The sequence below is a fragment of the Salvelinus sp. IW2-2015 genome, linkage group LG22 (genome assembly GCF_002910315.2).
Source record: "Salvelinus sp. IW2-2015 linkage group LG22, ASM291031v2, whole genome shotgun sequence".
Taxonomy (NCBI): domain Eukaryota; kingdom Metazoa; phylum Chordata; class Actinopteri; order Salmoniformes; family Salmonidae; genus Salvelinus; species Salvelinus sp. IW2-2015.
This window is the reverse complement of record NC_036862.1, coordinates 13,010,149-13,029,924: the sequence shown is the minus strand read 5'-3', so window position 1 is coordinate 13,029,924 and position 19,776 is coordinate 13,010,149. Positions and strand designations below refer to the sequence as shown.

Below are 19,776 nucleotides of genomic sequence, written 5' to 3'. Positions count from 1 at the left end.
GTGAGGTCATTACGTCCAGCTGTTTTTATCGACACGACAGTTCAATGGAAACGCAGCAGGATACATATCGTCCCATCTATTATATATGCCGAACATTCTAAATGTCGACAAAAAAAATCACAGAACAAGTTCATGGAAACGTAACTAATGTTAGTGTCCTGTGATGGAGTGTCACATTTGCTGAAGTGYAAATCTTTCTGAATACCTCTGACTGAATAGGCTTTCGTTAGTCTCGTCTGGCCAGCCTTCTAAAACAKCTGTTTCGTTCAGCTTGGGCTTCCAAGGCTCGTATTTTATATACGCTATAAACGGTTCATTTTCCCCCCCCATTTTGAGACTATCTAATATGTTCGTATATCTGTGTTTGGCTGCGTAGACACTACGGGAATTTGATGTTCCTGAACACTGGACTCGACTTGCCGAGCGCATGACAGACCATGGGAGAATCTCAAATATGACGTCCTCGTGTCCTCTCTCTCCTGCTGAAAACCCATTGGATTAAKGARGCCAGAGGTCCCGCCCCTCTGACMTTMTCCTCCAATGGGTTTTGAGSAGGCGAAGAGCGAGGACGCATGGAGTATACACTTGAGATTCTCCCATGGTCTGTCRTGMGCTCGGCAAGTCGGAGTCTGGTGTTCAGGAACGTCAAATTCCCGTAGTGTCTACGCAGCCAAACACAGATCTATGAACATAGTCTCAAACTGTGCTTGCGCCCACTACGAGCAAGCYCATGATCTACAACTCAGTGATATGCGCAGATTCAGTGTAATAGCTGTCTTCGAACAAAGTGGTTCGTTTTCACGTCGCCACGCTTCTTCTGGACTTCCATGGCTTAAAACTATTTTTGTGTCAGACTTGAAAGGGCGTGTAGTTGTCTAGCTCAGTCCCTTAGCGAGCTAGTAAAGGGAGTGCCCTGAAGAAGATAGGCCAAGGTAAGAAATGTTATCGTGTCGTACTTTACCTTGAAAGTAGTTTGTGCTTTTTTTTTGCAAAGCAGGAAATAAAATCAAACATGTTGTTTATGGAGACTCAAGACTGCATCTCTGACGGTATAATAATTAGCAAATAGGTTTTGCAACTAGGAATGTAGACATTGAATGGCCTAACAGCAACATAAACATTGTGTCAAATACATGCAGGTCTCAACAGGGATTTTATTCGTCATGTTGTGTTAAATTATTGTATTATTAAACATTCATTCACATGTGCACAACATTTCCTCTATTTCTGATCATAAGATACACACACACACACACACAGGTGACCACTAGCCCCTTGCTAAAGCTACACTACATAAAATCAAAGTTTATTTGTCACGTGCGCCGAATACAACAGGTGTAGGTAGACCTTACAGTGATATGCTGAATACAACAGGTGTAGTAGACCTTACAGTGAAATGCTTACTTACAGGCTCTAACCAACAGTGCAAAAAAATTGTATTAGGTGAACAATAGGTAAGTAAAGAAATAAAAACACCAGTAAAAAGACAGTGAAAAATAACAGTAGCGGGGATACATACAGACACCGGTTAGTCAGGCTGATTGAGGTAGTATGTACATGTAGATATGGTTAAAGTGACTATGCATATATGATGAACATGGAGTAGCAGTAGCGTAAAATAGGGGGTGGTGGKTGGGACACAATGCAGATGGCCCGGTTAGCCAATGTGCGGGGGCACTGGTTGGTCGGGCCAATTGAGGTAGTATGTACATGAATGTATAGTTAAAGCGACTGTGCATATATGATAAACAGAGAGTAGACTCATGACATGACCAAAAGTATGTGGACACCTGCTCGTAGAACATCTCATTCTAAAATCATGGGCATTAATATGGAGTTGGTCTCCCCTTTGCTGCTATAACAGCCTCCACTCTTCTGGGAAGGCTTTCWGCTAGATGTTGKAACATTGCTGCRGGGACTTGCTTTCATTCAGCCATGAACATTATTGTTGTCGCACACTGATGTCGGGAGATTAGGSCTGGCTTGCAGTCAGCGTTCCAATTCATCCCAAAAGGTGTTCGATGGGGTTGAGGTCAGGGCTCTGTGGCGGCCAGTCAAGTTCTTCCACACCGATCTTGACAAACCATTTCTGTATGRACCTTGCTTTGTGCACGGGGGCATTGTCATGCTGAAACAGGAAAGGGACCTTCCCCAAACTGTTGCCACAAAGTTGGAAGCACAGAATCATCTAGAATGTCATTGTATGCTGTAGCGTTAAGATCTCSCTTTACTGGAACTAAAGGTGCCCGAACCATGAAAAACAGCCACTAGACCATTAYTACTCCTCCACCAAACTTTACAGTTGGCACTATGCTTTTGGGCACTATGCATTCCKCCAAAACCAGATTTGTTCTTCGGACTGCCAGATGGTGAAATGCGTTTCCACTGCTCCAGAGTCCAATGGAGGAAAGCTTTACAACACTCCAGCCGACGCTTGGCATTGGGCATGGTGAACTTAGGTTTGTGTGCGGCAGCTCGGCCATGGAAACCCATTTCATGAAGCTCCCGACGAACAGTTATTGTGCTGACGCTGCTTCCATCTGCAATTTGGAACTAGGTAGTGAGTGTTGCAACCGGGGAAAGACAATTTTTATGTGCTTCAGCACCCGGCGGTACCGTTCTGTGAGCTTGTGTGGCCTACCACTTTGCGGCTGAGCCTTTGTTGTTCCTAGACGTTTCCACTTCACAATAACAGCACTTACAGTTGGCCCGGGCCAGCTCTACCAGGGCAGAAATTTGACAAACTGACTTGTTGGAAAGGTGGCATCCTATGACGGTGCCACGATGAAAGTCACTGAGCTCTTCAGTAAGGTCATTCCACTGCCAATGTTTCTCTATGGAGATTGCATGGCGGTGTGCTCATTTGTATACACCTGTCAGCAACGGGTGTTGCTGAAAAAGCCAAATCCACAAATTTTGATTTCATATCAATGAGAAATCATTTTCAAAAAGCAAAAGGTTACAGTGCCTTCAGAAGTATTCACACCCCATTACTTTTTCCACACTGTTACAAAGTGGGATTCAAATGTAATTTTGCAATTTTACACAAACTTTTACACAAAATACTCTTATCAAAGTGGAAGAAAAATTCTAACAACAAAGTCAACATAGTCCTTAAGTGAAATCCCTGAGCGGTTTCCTTCCTCTCCGGCAACTAAGTTAGGAAGGACGACTGTATGTTTGTAGTGACTGGGTTTATTGTTAAACCATCCAAAGTGTCATTAATTTCCACAATGTTCAAAGGGATATTCAATGTGTTACATATATTTCTTATAATTTTTTTATTTTTTTACCCAATAGGTTTTAATAGGCATTGGAAAACTCCCTTTTTTTGTGTTTGAATCCCACATGGCCATAGTTCCATGTTGCAGTGCTTGTTTTTTTACGTAAATCAGATGAAGACCGAGGCACGTACCTTTGCTACTTAGGTATCTGCTTCTCCTAACATCTGTGTAAACTAAAGACGTACGTCACAAACGTGTTGTCACTGAAAATTACTGTCTGCTGCAACTGTGTTCAAACAGGTTAAAACAGTGTACAGTAAGTGTATATTTTGCATTTGTGAAATACTTGTGATGTGATATGAAAGTAGAGGAATTTGTTTCTAGAATTGTACCGCAWTTGAGAATCGATTCACGTTTAGATGGAGCATATGGCTGTTTTGGCTGCCGGAGCCAATTCACCCTTTAAAYAGAATATRTAAGGTCCTTGAACTGTAAGGAGTAACAGACTTATTGGGCTATAGCAGGGATAATGGTGTGTCCTTCACATTGACAGGAATAATATTGAGGTATTATTTTTCTGTCCCTCATAGAAGTTGGACCTGTGAGTCTCACTGACAGACCGAGAGACAGACAGACAGACAGACAGACAGACAGACAGGCAGAAAGACAGGCAGACAGACAGACAGACGAAAAGACAGACAGACAGAAGGACAGACAAACACACAGACAGACAGGGTGGATGCCGGACCTCTGGTTGTAGTGTGGACCACTCACTGCACCTGTTTGACCTTTAACTGACCTCTGACACTTAACCTGAAGGGAAAATAAATTACTATTAAATGTGTATGGGAAATCATTATAAAAAAACATCCCAAGGTTCCAAGGCAACCCTCAAACGCGTGACCCTAAGGTCCAGAGATGAAGACATTACTGCTGCTCCAAGAAAGCGACCTCCCTTGGGAGAGCGGTAATCGGTTTGTTACAATAATAAAACCTAATGGTAATAATGATTTTCCAATCATTCTGAGCAGAGGCCCTGTTTTTGTTCTGTTCCGATGTTCCGATAAGAGAATAAAGTTCTGAACCGGTTCGACCACCTAAAAAGTAACGGTTCATATGGTTCCTTTTCGTACATTTTAAAAAACTGAAATCAACATTGTTTACATTTGGCTCTTAAATTTACTCCCTAATTAGCACCGATGGAGCAGCTTGTTGTAGAACGGGTAGGATAGTTGTTTACCAGTGTTGGGGAGAAGTGAACTACATATTGTTCAACTAGTAATTGAACTACATTTTGCAGTAGCTTGGCGGTAGTTGAGATAAATTCAAGTCTTGCTAGTGTTTCCAGTAGTTATTTACTTCATTTTGCCATGTAGAGGTGTAACTTAGCTAACTACACACTACTGTTTTACCATGTAGCGGTGTAGCTAACTACTGGAACTACACACTACTGTTTTACCATGTAGCGGTGTAGCTAACTACTGGAACTACACACTACTTTTACCTGGCGGGTGTAGCTACATGGAACTACATAGACTGTTTACCATGTTGCGGTGTAGCTAACTACTGGAACTACACACTACTGTTTTACCATGTAGCGGTGTAGCTAATACTGGAACTACACACTACTGTTTTACCATGTAGCGGTGTAGCTAACTACTGGAACTACACCTACTGTTTTTACCATGTGCGGTGTAGCTAACTACCTGGAATTACACTACTGTTTTACCATGTAGCGTGTAGCTAACTACTGGAATACAAGTTTTTTTTTTTCTACTGTTTTTCCATGTAGCGGTGTAGCTAACTACTGTTTTATCGTGTAGCTAACTACTGGAACTACACACTACTTGTTTGCTAAAAGGAAAGGAAAATATGGGTGAAGTAGGCAATCATTTTCTTTTTCACTATCAGACCTGCCTAAATCTTAATTTAAAATGTGTTTATTTGTTTAAAAGGCTAAATTACACACTCTATTAACATCTGACTCCAGAGGGATCTGTTCTTGCAATTTGTAGTCTGACATTTCAGATTTAGATATGGTAATGTCTCACRAAGTAGTTTGGATGTAGTGAGCTACTTTTTCAAAGTACCTTGAGATAAAAGAAAAGATTCACCCATTTTGAATGTTATATTGTTTATTGTGCATCTTTGAGAGATGGTCTATCAATTCCCGGGGTCATTTCATGCTTTCATGTGTATCTGAGCTATTCGCCGTTTCAAGAAGGCAGAAATGCTGCCGTTTCAAGAACAGTAGAGATCACTTTCGTTCCCGATTCTGTTTCAAATCCTCAAAAAATGTCATTTTTTTTTTCCCGGTTCCGTTCCCTGAACCGGTTCCAACCCCTGAATGGTATGCTGTGTGTGTTCCAAGTTCAGGTATGGGTGGTGTCATGGAGGAGGAGATGGTGCGGGGGTTCCTGAGGAGGTTCCTAGAGGAGTTCCCTGCTCCGCTGGGTTCTGAAGACCCCCTGCCTCTCAACCCCCTCAGCAGGAAGGTCAGCCTGGACGAACTAAGAGGAGAGAGCCTGGATCTGGGCTTACGCCTACTCAACACCAGGTGTGTGTGTGTGTGTGTGTGTGGACAAGCTGACGGGAGACAACATGGACCTGGGCCTATGCTTGCTCAACACTGTGTGGTGTGTGTGTGTGTGTATCTGTCTAGGTATAGGACTACCTCGTCCAATAAGAATCACTTGTTTTCATTTTCCGTAGAAAAATGTTTTGTTCCGGTTTGCTTTAATGAACATGACCCCGGTGGTGTTGATGCTGCAGCTTGCAGACCGCATTGTTTACATTCCTGTTGTGCAGCAGCAAGCTGATCCTCATATATCTGTGTCCTGTCCTGTTCATTATACCCTGCATGAGTAGAGGGCTGAGTTACAGGGCTGCCTATCACAGAGAGAGAGTGAAAGAGGGACGGAGAGAGAGAGAGGGGGATGGAGAAAGAGAAGAGGGAGAACAAGGAGAGGGAGAAAGGAAATGAGAGAAAATGCAGTTAAATAGTTACGAAGAGTAGTCAGATAGATAGATAGATAGATAGATACGAAGAGTAGTCAGTTACGAAGTGTAGTCAGATAGTTAGTTACGAAGAGTAGTCAGATAGATAGTTACGAAGAGAAAGCAACACAGCCACAGGGAGAGCTGTCAACTGCCCCTGAACACACTTCAGAGATAATTACCCAGCTGGGTAACGCTTTACTTGACACCCAGCGTCATAACACGTTGTGACACGGTCATAACCATGTCATATGTCATAACAGCTGACATAACTTGTCATAATATGGTCATAACACTGTCATGACACGTATTTACACCTGTTGTGAAATATATTGTGTTATTTTATGGCTGGTTATGACACCTACAGAAGAGTGTCAAACCCCACAAAATCTACCACACAAGGCAAAACATTCCATTACACCATAGCCTACCTGTCAACAGTATGTTTATGTTACATAACATTTTATGAAATCATTGTAATTGCGCAAACATTGATGTCAGACGTGCACCTACCCCAACGCTCTGTTTTCTGATGACTGGGATGAATGTAGGAGCAGATTTCAGGAGCAGGACAAGACACCCTCTTTGTGACTGAGGACTGATATAAGGACATGTACGTGATTGGCCTATCTGTCTCATATGATTATGATGTCATAATGCTTCTTGACAGTGTCATAAAGTGTATTTTCTACAAGTTATTTAAAATATGATGGGGAAAAAAACATGACTAAAGAAAGAATTACAGCAACAACAGAGGACTTAAGAAATAAACTTTCAAACAAAAGGAAACTTCTTGGCAGGGGAAAAAACACATTTTAATACATTTGGGTTTTGACACTATGTAGGTGTCATAACCAGCCATAACATAACGCAATATATGTCAGAACAGGTGTAAATATGTGTGTGATGAGTGTTATGACCATATTATGACAGGTTATGACACGTTGTCAGCTGTTATGACATATTTTGACATGGTTATGACCCGTGTCATAACGTCTTCTAATGCTGGGTGTCAAGTAAATTGTTACCAAAAGCAGTAGTATTGAAAACAACAAATGTCAGAGATTTAAACAACAACGTGCCAGGCCAGGCCAGAGGGGCTCTAGACGACAACGTGCCAAACCAGGCCAGGCCACAAGAGTTAGGTCTCTGATAGTGTGTCCTCTTTTCCTTCTGTCTTCTGACTCTGAGGCACTTCCTGTTTGTATGACCTAATTTCCTGTCTGTAGAATCACTATTGTTCTACCCACTTCCTGTTTTCCCCCTGAGCATGTCTCAGTCCCCTGTTCCGCCCTGGCAGGACTCTAATCTCGAACAGAGAAATTACAGATGTGTGTGTGCTGTTTAGCTTTGTTTAATTTTGGCGTGTGTGTTTACCATAGAGAGAGAGAGAGAGGACTCCTCTTTGTATCTGTACTATTATAGCGTCCGTGACAGCATAGGCAGCGCCATTGAGGCAATCTCCATTTTGAAGTAGTCCGTTTTTTTTCTTCTTCATTCCTCCTGATGACCTGGTTGGACATAGACTCCCAACAGGGTCACCAGGGAGGATCAACCAAAAGAAGTTGGAAGGACCACTACATTAAAATGGTAGAAGCCCTCAATGTCGCTGCCCATGCCTTTTTTGGCCACTAAAGACCTCTAACATTCTCTATGGTGTTCACTCATAAGGACTCTCTCTCCTCTCATGCAGAGACGCTCCTTCAACACTGAATGCAGCCATGTGCCATGCAGCCTTGGCTGAGCTGCTGAAGGCTGACCTTTCACCTTTCCACCTCCCCCAGGAAGCCGAACAGCAGCGAGGAGAGGAACAGGAAGTCGTTTGTGAGTTCGGACTAATGATGTCATCTATGATTCAGACCACCTGTGTCCAGCAGAGCGTCCACTTCTCTCTGTGTGTGTGTGTGTGTGTGTGTGTGTGTGTGTGTGTGTGTGTGTGTGTGTGTGTGTGTGTGTGTGTGTGTGCGCAGTGGTGGGAAAATGTAGCCAATTGTCATACTTGAGTAAAAGTAAAGATACCTTTTAATAGAAAATGACTCCAGGTAAAAGTGAAAGTCACCCAGTAAAATACTAAATTGCAGTCTATTAGCCCGGCTGGCCGGTTGTGTGTGTGTGTGTGTGTGTGTGTGTGTGTGTATCCATTGACCATCCTTTAACCCCTGGGGTTTCATCTCCCAATACCAATTAACCCCTAGACACGTGTGTAAGTCTGAAGGCTTTGATATGTGTTCTACAATATGGAGAACATTCTCATCTGGATGATCAGAGACCTAACTGAAATTACATTTCCTTTGGCCCCTCCCCTCTCGTCCTAAGTGCTCCAATCAGAGCCCGTCCAGCGGCTGTTTCTCAATAAGCTTCGGGAGGTGGGTGTGGCTTGGCATCAGAATCTCCCCTCCCCTCTCCCAGTAGGACCCTCCCGTTTTCTCATGTGCTCCGCCCACGCCATCAGGAACACTCGAAGGAAGATGGAGGATCGCCATGTGACCCTCCCTGACTTCAACACACTCACTGGCCTCAAGGTAATAACTCTGTTATAAACAGTTTTTCTCAGCTGGACCCAATTCGCTTCATACCCCTTCCCCTTTGCCCTAACCAGTGCTTAACAGGAACAGTCACCTTGCTGTTTTGGACTGTTTCGTTCTGGAACCAATTTGACCGGATCCGGTACCTTTCGTGGCATGAAAAATTGTCACTTTTTTTTTGCAATGTAGAAATTAAAAAATAAGAGTGATCAAAGTTCATTTGAGTTTCCTCTTCGTTAATTCTCCTGCCCCCCCACCCCCCCACCCCCCCACAAATAAAAGTAATGTGAAAAAGTTGATTTTCAGTCTGGGCCTAATATTGTAAGAGTTGATTTTCAGTCGGGGCATAATATTGTAAGAGTTGATTTTGAGCCTGGGCCTAATATTGTAAGAGTTGATTTAGGGTTTGTGAAACAACAACATTGCAACCTGTTTGAGACCCGACGCGTCGGGCTGTTTGAGACCCGACGCGTCGGGCTGTTTGAGAAGCGTACCAGTATGGTGTGATCATATAGCGAACCTATAATGTTTAAATATATATTTTTTTAATTGCGTGAATTCAAGCAAAGCCAATATGCAGTGATAATGTATTGGGCCTATAGCTTTCTGCACAAACCTCATTGCTACAGTACTGTTTTGAATTGGTTAATGTTGCGTAGGATTACATTTAACGACGTCCTCGATGCACTTATTGATAAAGCCAGTGACTGATGTGATGTACTCCTCAATGCCATCGGAAGAATCCCGGAACATGTTCCAGTCTGTGATAGCAAAACAGTACTGTAGTTTAGCATCTACTTCATCTGACCACTTTTTTTATAGACCGAGTCACTGGTGCTTCCTGATTTAATTTTTGCTTGTAAGCAGGAATCAGGAGGATAGAGTTTTGCAAAATGGAAGGCGAGGGAGAGCTTTGTTAGTTATAGATCATTTGTAGTCAGCAATAGGGGAATGATTGCTTCCATCAAGAGCACAAAAACGTGTATATTTCTAGATATATTTGAAAAGCGAATCAGGTAAAGAGCTTTTATTTGTTTCTTAAAGTGGCAGTGTTGTATTTTGAGACAGGCTTGAATAAGCTAAGTAGCCAATAGGTAGAGGGCAGGATAATTTGTCTGATTCTCTGAAATAATACGAGAATAATAATGCATTTTTTATTTTGTAAAAGTGGTTTTCTTGCATCAAACAACACAACAACATGTTCAGTCACCACCTTGTCTGGAGGACAAGTAGATTAACAGGTTCATGWCAAGCCCTGCAAGATTTTTTTCAAAAGTCTCACGGAATGTCSGCCTACATTGAACACCACACATTGGCTGCTATTATAGGCTATTGTATACAGCTATTTCAATGTTAAAATGTTATGGGAGGCATTTTCTCCATAGGTTTTGATGGTAGGCTTACATTATGATCAAGTAGCCACAGTAGCCTACTTGGCCTCTGTTATAACTATAACTTAAAGCGGGTACAGCCTCAGTGTTCACAGTAAACGTGCGCTGGAAGTTGCACAGAATTAAAGTTTTTAAACGAATTCAAACGATAAGTTTGGTCTCAGCAGACCTGAAATTTGCTCAGTGACAGAAACATTTTAGGGAACATTGGTTGCACCCCCCCCCCCCMCCCCCCMCCCAYTTTCCCTCAGAACAGCCCCAATTTGTCGGTGCATGGACTCTACAAGGTGTCTAAAGCGTTTCGCAGGGATGCTGGCCCATGTTGACTCCAATGATTGCAACAGTTGTCAAGTTTTCTGGATGTCCTTGATACACACAGGAAACTGTTGAGTGTGAAAAACCCAGCAGCGTTGCAGTTCTTGACATAAACTGGTGCGCCTGGCACCTACTACCATACTCCGTTCAAAGGCACTTACATCCTTTGTCTTGCCCGTTCACCCTATGAATGGCACACATAGACAATCGATGTCTCAATTGTCTCAAGACTTAAAAATCCTTCTTTAACCTGTCTCCTTGCTGTCGTCAACACTGATTGAAGAGAATTTAATAAATTACATCATTAAGGGACCATAGCTTTCACCTGGATTAGTATACACTGAGTGTACAAAACATTAAGTATCAAAAGTAAAAGTATGAATCATTTCAAATCCCTTATTTGGCAAACCAGACAGCATGATTTTCTACATATTTTTGTGTATGCATTGGTGGAAAAAGTACCCAATTGTCATACTTGAGTAAAAGTAAAGATACCTTAATAGAAAATGACTCAAGTAAAAGTGAGAGTCACCCAGTAAAATACTACTTGAGTAAAAGTCTAAAACTATTTGATTTTACATATACTTAAGTATCAAAAGTAAATCTAATTGCTAAAAATATAGTTAAGTTTCAAAAGTAAAAAGTATAAATAATTTCAAAAATCTTATATTAAACAAAGCAGACGGCACCATTGTCTTGTTTTTTATTAATTTACGGATATCCAGGGGAACACTCCAACACTCAGACAATTTACAAACTAAGCATTTGTGTTTAGTGAGTCCGCCAGATCAGAGGCAGTAGGGATGACCAGGGATGTTCTTTGGATAAGTGTGTGAATTGGACCATTTTCCTGTCCTGCTAATGTAACCGGTGTGAAATGGCTAGCTAGTTAGCGGGGTGCGCGCTAATAGCGTTTCAATCAGGTGACGTCACTCACTCTGACACCTTGAAGTAGTTGTTCCCCTTGCTATGCGGCTTTTGGGGAGCGATTGGTGACGGTGCTTCGTGGGAGGCATTTGTTGATGTGTGCCCTGGTTCGAGCCCAGGTAGGRGCGAGGAGACTGTTACACTGTTACACTAACTAGTACTTGAAAGTATTTTTACTTAAGTAATTTATACCACTAGCAATTTAATTCCACTAATTATGCAAATTAACCTGTGAATGCTCTCAATGGGATTTGATAGGAGTAAAGTCAAATTCAAACTGGCTTCCTTTGGCACTTTTTTATGCGCCAGGACCAGTCACAGTTGAGCTCGCTCAGTTTAGCTCAATGCTGTTTGGCTAATTTGTTTTGTCAAGGGAGGCCAGATGCTCACTGGCTTCCGTTGCCTTCAATGCTACAGGTGGCAACAATGTCATACTCGTTTGGCTTACCCATAGAGAGACAGAGGGGCGCTGTTTCGCTCGCTCGGATGCTTTTTTCTGTGAGATACAGTGCATTCGGAAAGTATTCAGACCCCTTGACTTTTTCCACATTTTGTTACGTTACAGCCTTATTCTAAAATAAATTAAATTAGTTTTTCCCCCTCATCAATCTACACACAATAACCCATAATGACGAAGCAAAAACAGGTTTTTAGAAATTTTTGCAAATTTAGGGAAATAAAAAACTACCACATTTACATAAGTATTCAGACCCTTCACTCAGTATTCAGACCCTTTACTCAGTACTATGTTGAAGCACCTTTGGCAGCGATTACAGCATTGAGTCTTCTTGGTTATGACGCTCCAAGCTTGGCACACCTGTATTTGGGGAGTTTCTCCCATTCTTCTCTGCAGATCCTCTCATGTTCTGTCAGGTTGGATGGGGAGCGTTGCTGCACTATTTTCAGGTCTCTCCAGAGATGTTCGATCGGGTCCAAGTCCGGGCTCTGGCTGGGCCACTCAAGGACATTCAGAGACTTGTCCCAAAGCCACTACTACGTTGTCTTGGCTGTGTGCTGCTGAAAAACATCCCCACAGCATGATGATGCTGCCACCACCATGCTTCACCGTAGGGATGGTGCCAGGTTTTTCCTCCAGAAATTATGCTTGGCATTCAGGCCAAAGAGTTCCATCTTGGTTTAATCAGACCAGAGAATCTTGTTTCTCATGGTCTGAGAGTCCTTTAGGTGCCTTTTGGCAAACTCCAAGCAGGCTGTCATGTGCCTTTTACTGAGTGGCTTCCATCTGGCCACTCTACCATAATGACCTGATTGGTGGAATGCTGCAGAGATGGTTGTCTTCTGGAAGTTTCTCCCATCTCAACAGAGGAACTCTGGAGCTCTTTCAGATTAACCATCGGGTTCTTGATCACCTCCCAGACCAAGGCCCTTCTCCCCCGATTGCTCAGTTTGGCCGGGCGGCCAGCTCTAGGAAGAGTGTTGGTGGTTCCAAACTTTTTCCATTTATGAATGATCGAGGCCGGGGCCTCCCGAGTGGCGCAGCAGTCTAAGGCACTGCATCGTAGTGCTAGAGGCGTCACTACAGACTCGCATTTTAATCCCAGGCTGTGTAGCACATTGGTGAGGCTGGCTTCCTGGTTAAGCGAGCAGTGTGTCACGACGCAGTGCGGCTTGGCAGGGACGTGTTTCGGAAGACACATGGCTCTCGACCTTCGCCTCTCCCGAGTCCGTGCGGGAGTTGCAGCGATGGGACAAGACTGTAACTACCAATTGGATACCACAAAATTGGGGAGAAAACGGGGTAAAAAAAMAAACATTATAATAATAATAATAATAACAAAAATGAATGATGGAGGTCACTGTGTTCTTGGGGACCTTTTAATGCTGCAGACATTTTTTGGAACATTTCCCCAGATCTGTGCCTCGACAATCCTGTCTCTGAGCTCTACAAACAATTCCTTCAACCTCATGGCTTGGTTTTTGCTCTGAAATGCACTGTCAACTGTGGGACCTTTATATAGACAGGTGTGAGATGTTCCAAATCRTGTATAATCAATTGAATTTACCACAGGTGGACTCCAATCAAGTTGTAGAAACATCTCAAGGATGATCAATGGAAACAGGATGCACCTGAGCTCAATTTCTCAATTTGTGATGCCTGGCATCCCTCGGCATCCATGAATACACACCACTGTCATGTACACAACTTTTTATTTGTGAAATAGCGTTTACCCTCTTATTGCGTTGCCAACATTGATCTACATCCCTGGAGTTGGTAGTTTACCCTCTACATCCCTGGAGTTGGTAGTTTACCCTCTACATCCCTGGAGTTGGTAGTTTACCCTCTACGTCCCTGGAGTTGGTAGTTTACCCTCTACATCCCTGGAGATTATAGTTTACCCTCTACATCCCTGGAGTTGATAGTTTACCCTCTACATCCCTGGAGTTGATAGTTTACCCTCTACGTCCCTGGAGTTGGTAGTTTACCCTCTACGTCCTGGAGTTGGTAGTTTACCCTCTACGTCCCTGGAGTTGATAGTTTACCCTCTACGTCCTGATTGATAGTTTACCCTCTACGTCCCTGAGTTGATAGTTTACCTCTACGTCCCTGAGTTGATAGTTTACCCTCTACGTCCCTGGAGTTGATAGTTTACCCTCTACGTCCCTGGAGTTGATAGTTTACCCTCACGTCCCTGGAGTTGATAGTTTACCCTCTACGTCCTGGAGTTGATAGTTTACCCTCTACGTCCCTGGAGTTGATAGTTTACCCTCTACGTCCCTGGAGTTGATAGTTTACCTCTACGTCCTGGAGTGTAGTTTACCCTCTACGTCCCTGGAGTTGATAGTTTACCCTCTACGTCCCTGGAGTTGATAGTTTACCCTCTACGTCCCTGAGTTGATAGTTTACCCTCTACGTCCCTGGAGTTGATAGTTTACCCTCTACGTCCCTGGAGTTGATAGTTTACCCTCTAGTCCTGGAGTTGATAGTTTACCTCTACGTCCCTGGAGTTGATAGTTTACCCTCTACGTCCCTGGAGTTGATAGTTTACCCTCTACGTCCCTGGAGTTGGTAGTTTACCCTCTACGTCCCTGGAGTGTAGTTTACCCTCTACGTCCCGGAGTTGGTAGTTTACCTCTACGTCCCTGGAGTTGGTAGTTTACCCTCTACGTCCCTGGAGTTGGTAGTTTACCCTCTACGTCCCTGGAGTTGGTAGTTACCCTCTACGTCCCTGGAGTTGGTAGTTTACCCTCTACGTCCCTGGAGTTGATAGTTTACCCTCTACGTCCCTGGAGCTGGTAGTTTACCCTCTACATCCCTGGAGATGATAGTTTACCCTCTACCTCCCTGGAGTTGGTAGTTTACCCTCTACATCCCTGGAGCTGGTAGTTTACCCTCTACATCCCTGGAGTTGGTAGTTTACCCTCTACATCCCTGGGTATAAGCAGTTCAGGGGAGAATCTTCCAGCTTACAGATCTATTTACATCGAAGGAGAAGAGGGTAGGGTTCCATTTGGGGTATTCGTTTCACAGTTTCATTTATTGGGGCAATTTGGTTGCACTTCTTTCTTACTGCAAGTTGATTGGCTAAACCTCTGACTGCTTCCTGTACCTCATCCTGTAGGACGGTGTGGAGCGTGGTTACTACGCTGTGTTTGACGGGCATGGCGGTGTGGACGCTGCTATCTATGCTGCCACCCACCTGCACGTCACTCTCAGCCAGCAGGAGGGGCTGCAGAGCGACCCGGCCACTGCCTTCAAGACAGCCTTCACCCGCACTGATGACATGTTGAGAGGGAAAGCCAAGAGAGAGGTAGGCAATAGACATGGTGGAGATTGTGGCTTTTAACTGGTAAGCCAAGAGAGAGGTAGGCAATAGACATGGTGGAGATTGGGGCTTTTATATGCTCAGACATTGATCCTAATAAACCCGACTCTAACCGAACAATCGTTAGAAATGATTCTCATAGATCTGAGAGGATAAGATAGCTGTAGCAATATACCTCTATACTATTACAGTATTACTTACACACATCCTTTTAGATCTGGAGGAAATGTGAAGGTTAGGCTGGGTGGGACTGGACAGTCCTTTCATCCTCTATGATGTGAAGGTTAGGCTGGGTGGGACTGGACAGTCCTTTCATCCTCTATGATGTGAATGTGTTGGATGCTGGGAAAATTGTCTTATCTTTTATGGCAGGGGTGTGTCTGTCTGTGTGACGGGGGTGTGTCTGTCTGTGTGACAGGGGTGTGTCTGTGTGTGTGACGGGGGTGTGTCTTTCTGTGTGACGGGGGTGTGTCTGTGTGTGTCTGTCTGACGGGGGTGTGTCTGTGTGACGGGGGTGTGTCTGTCTGTCTGACGGGGGTGTGTCTGTCTGTGTTGTGTCTGCAGCGTCTTCGCAGCGGCAGTACAGGCGTGGCGGTGCTGCTGCAAGGGGAGTGGCTTCATGTGGCGTGGCTGGGAGACTCCCAGAGCATGCTGGTCAGACGGGGACAAGACATCACTCTGATGGACCCACACAAGCCTGACAGAGAGGTCACACACACTTTATTTATTATTTAACCTTTATTTAACTAGGCAAGTCAGTTAAGAACAAATTCTTATTTACAATGCCGGCCTACAACCCGGCCAAACCCTCCCCCCCGGCCAAACCCTCCCCTATCCCGGACGACGCTGGGCCAGTTGTGCACCGCCCTATGGGACAAACACACACACAGTGCTAAACATCTTTCCACTGCTGTCTTCCTATAGGATGAGAAGCAGCGTGTAGAAGCCCTGGGTGGATGCATCGTCTTCATGGGCTGTTGGCGTGTCAATGGAACCTACGCTGTCTCTAGGGCCATAGGTGAGTGGAATCCAACCTTGTGGTGGTTGAAACAACAACTCTGCTCTTCTTCTTCAGCATGCCTCCACTGTTACCTTGGTAACCTCTGTCCTGAAATGGCTTCCTTTCACCTCTGTCCTGAAATGGCATCTTTGCAATCCTCCATGTCTTTATTTTGATGCCTGTAACTGTATGTTCATATTTATACTGAACTGATGAGCACCGACTGATATGCAAGCCAGGACGGTGCACATCCAGTAATACTCAACACAATCTAATAACCAGCCTCCTTTACTTTACCCGTGAACCGCTGCCTCTACATACTGACACAACACCTTCTTCCCAGGGGACTTTGACCAGAAGCCCTATGTCTCTGGCGACGCTGACTGTTCCTCCACACGGCTACATGGAGACGAGGACTACATTCTCCTGGCCTGCGACGGTTTCTTTGACGTCGTCCAGCCCGCAGAGGTCCCGGTTCTGGTCCTCGGGGCGCTACGGGAGCAGGGGGAATCCCAGGGGGCCGTGGAGGGGGCTGGGTGTGAAGAGGTCTCAGAGGGTGTTCTGGGGGAGCGCGTGGCCCAGGAGCTAGTAGCTCACGCCAAGGCAGCGGGTTCTAGTGATAACATCACTGTCATGGTGGTGTTTCTACGTCCCCCTGCACAGCTACTGCTCTGGGACCAGAGCAACACTGCTGTTGCTACTGAGGGGCCAGCCCAGGAGTAGGGTGAAGTTGTCCCTAGGCACTGATCTGGGGTAAGTTTTGTATTAATGGTTAAGGTTAGAATTGGGGGAGGGGGATCACCACTAATCCTAGATCTGTACCTAGGGGAAACTTCACCCCAGAGCTCCAGCCCAGGCCTCCAACTCCCAGAACACACGGGGGCAGTGAGACAGGAAGTCTGCTGCTGCTACCCACAGTGCACGTGGGCAGGGAGGCAGGAATTGGACTGGATTTAAAAGGCAGTATTTATTATGTAATGACGTGACGGTGCCAAACTACTCGGTCACTGCGTGTTGTGGTCAGCCTTTTGAATCACCGCTGGTGCTGAAACAGATATTCAACTGGACTGGAGAAGCTCTGTTCATAACGAAACAAGTCTTAGCACAGACTAATAGTTCTGCCAATGGTCAGAATCCAGTGTGCTTCAATAAGGTCCCTCTGGATTCGTCAGTAGATGTAAGGCAGAGCTGCCCAACCCTCTTCCTGGAGATCTACTGTCCTGGAGGTTATCAGTACAACCCTCTTCCTGGAGATCTACTGTCCTGTAGGTTTTCAGTCTAACCCTCTTCCTGGAGATCTACTGTCCTGTAGGTTTTCAGTCCAACCCTCTTCCTGGAGATCTACTGTCCTGTAGGTTTTCAGTCCAACCCTCTTCCTGGAGATCTACTGTCCTGTAGGTTTTCAGTCCAACGCTAATTTAGCGGTTCTGATTGCAGCTAGTTAACATCTTGTTGAGCAGCTAATTAATATAATCAGGTGTGTTAAATTAGGGTTGGACTGAAAAACCACAGGGACAGTAGATCTTCACAAAGAGGGTTTGACTAAAAACCCACAGGGACGGTAGATCTCCAGGAAGAGGGTTGGACTGAAAACCCACAGGGACGGTAGATCTCCAGGAAGAGGGTTGGACTGAAAACCCACAGGGACGGTAGATCTCCAGGAAGAGGGTTGGACAGCCCTCCTATAAGGGATGTAGAACTCTGTTGGTGTCTCTAACGTACTCCCTCCATTTCTCTTAGCATCACCAATTCTTTGGTATCTCTGTTACAAGCTAAGGGACAGGATGCTGTCATCCACGCCTCAGGTTTTATTTCAGAAGGGGTGATAGAATCATTACGTTTCCTAACATCTTGGATTAGAAGGGCTGAGAGGATTCATCCTCTTGGACTGTTTTAAAACAAGAGGTAAACCAGATGGGTCATTTATGTCAATACCTCAAACCACTTTTACCCCTGTTGATATGATGTGTGATATGTGCCATTTTGTGTGTGTGTGTGTGCACGTGAACTGTACGCAAAGGTGTGTGTGTGTGTACTATACTGTTCACACGTGTAATGTGTGTTTCTGTCATTTTATTTTCTGCCTTAAACATGATGTCAAAACACTGTGTCCAGCAAGAACACAAGCAGTGTTAAGAAAAAATAACTTTCCCACTATATCAGTATTACGGACCAATCAGCCTTCTGTCCCTGGCTATTAAATATATCCTGTCCTCACTTCTTTAAGGCAGTATCAGTGTTAAAAATGTCTGGATTGTGATTTGGTGTGAGGATGAAATCCAAGATGGCAGCACTTCAGTTTTTTTGATTCAGTGAGAGTCTACCATGAGGGTTCGAGAAAGAGAGTTGGTTAAACCTCTTAAGAACTTACGTGCCAAATGCAAATAGTCTTTGCAGCTCTTTTTTGTTTCTTGTTCTGTGGAACAGCACGAGATGTGTGAATTAGCAGTGTGTAGTCATTCATTATCAGTGTTCCTGTGTGATTTGTTTTGGAGGAGTGTCTCTCTGTAGATGTGGGTGGGTGTCCGGTCGTAACAGTTCTCTACTTATAGTGCCTTCACTAGGCACCTCTACTCACTTACAGGGCTAACAATAACTGATGGTCAACTGATTATTTTAATCAGGACAAAGAGAGTAGATGAGGGGGAAATCATGTCGCTTTCTACCTTTTGATGCCAAACTAACTCCTCACTCACAAACAGATTTAGAAATGAATTTAAAAACCTACTCCAATTTTTTTTATTGGAGTAGGGCTATGTGTATCTAACCAACCTTTGGCTGTTTAACTTGTACACATACACACATAGTTCTGTAATTTTCTGGACTTAGTTAGACAGTGTTTCCACTTCCTGTTTAAAACCACAGCTTTATAATCTTTAACGTCCTCATACTCATAACTATAACCACTTGATGTCATTTAAAGCTTTTAAAAACAATTTTGAGTGTTTTTACCACTTTAGGCCTACTGCCATCCTCCTGGTTGAACCCTGTATTAAAACAACGTTTCCTAAATCAACTTCGATGTCTGGTTGGTTCTTTGCTTTGGGTAAATGGACCCAGTTGAACTGTAGCAGATTCTTGTGTGTTACTAATAAACGTGAGCAAGTCCACTACTCTCCTATACTTAAATCATTTGTTGTTTGACAGGGATCATGTGAAATATTTTTTTGTGTAGTTGATTCGTTTGCACCAGATTGGAGACATCGGTGAGAAGGTACAAAGTCGGAGGTAGACCTATGAGAAGTGGAACTACTGTCCTTTTGAGTCTGTACCGTTTTCCCTCTGCCACACAGCTCCTGGTGTTTAAAAGACACACAAGTGCACCACTGCTTTCCTGGAAATCAAACCCGTTTCCCCGCCAAATGAAAGACAATCCCGTTTAAACCAACCAGGTGTGAAGGGGTGAAAGGGAAAGTCCAGAACAAACKCAATTCCTTCAAAAAGGAAGGGACTATATTGCCCTTTGATTTTCAGTTGAATTTGTTCAAAAAGACACACAATCGCTTCCCTGGAAATGGGACCCTTTTCACCTCATCAGCTTTAACTCACTCAGCTATTCTCCAGTAGACTACTAACAACGCACTTCTCTTATTGATTAGGTTAATCAATTAA

At 44.1% G+C, this 19,776-nt stretch overlaps 1 protein-coding gene across 2 annotated transcripts; it reads left to right on the top strand.

Moving 5' to 3' along the window:
* The first annotated feature begins 545 nt into the window (after positions 1–545).
* Positions 546–19,180, top strand: ppm1f (protein phosphatase, Mg2+/Mn2+ dependent, 1F). Of its 2 annotated transcripts, none has more exons than XM_023967236.3 (8): positions 546–932; positions 5,601–5,781; positions 7,915–8,045; positions 8,538–8,743; positions 14,961–15,149; positions 15,729–15,872; positions 16,089–16,182; positions 16,508–19,180. In XM_023967236.3, the coding sequence occupies exons 2-8, from the start codon at positions 5,603–5,605 to the stop codon at positions 16,885–16,887; spliced, it is 1,323 nt and encodes a 440-aa protein (XP_023823004.1). In that variant the 5' UTR covers positions 546–932; positions 5,601–5,602; the 3' UTR covers positions 16,888–19,180. The 2 variants fall into 2 exon arrangements, with proteins under 2 accessions (XP_023823004.1, XP_023823002.1); XM_023967234.3 differs by having other exon boundaries at positions 548–932; positions 5,596–5,781.
* The last annotated feature ends 596 nt before the right edge of the window (positions 19,181–19,776 follow it).

Bases quoted from the DNA above. Each gene is read 5' to 3' on its own strand.
- ppm1f (XM_023967236.3), top strand. From the start codon at position 5,603: ATGGGTGGTGTCATGGAGGAGGAGATGGTGCGGGGGTTCCTGAGGAGG. The intron at 8,744-14,960 runs GTAATAACTCTG...CTCATCCTGTAG, and splicing joins ACACACTCACTGGCCTCAAG to GACGGTGTGGAGCGTGGTTA. The intron at 15,150-15,728 runs GTAGGCAATAGA...TTGTGTCTGCAG, and splicing joins GAGGGAAAGCCAAGAGAGAG to CGTCTTCGCAGCGGCAGTAC.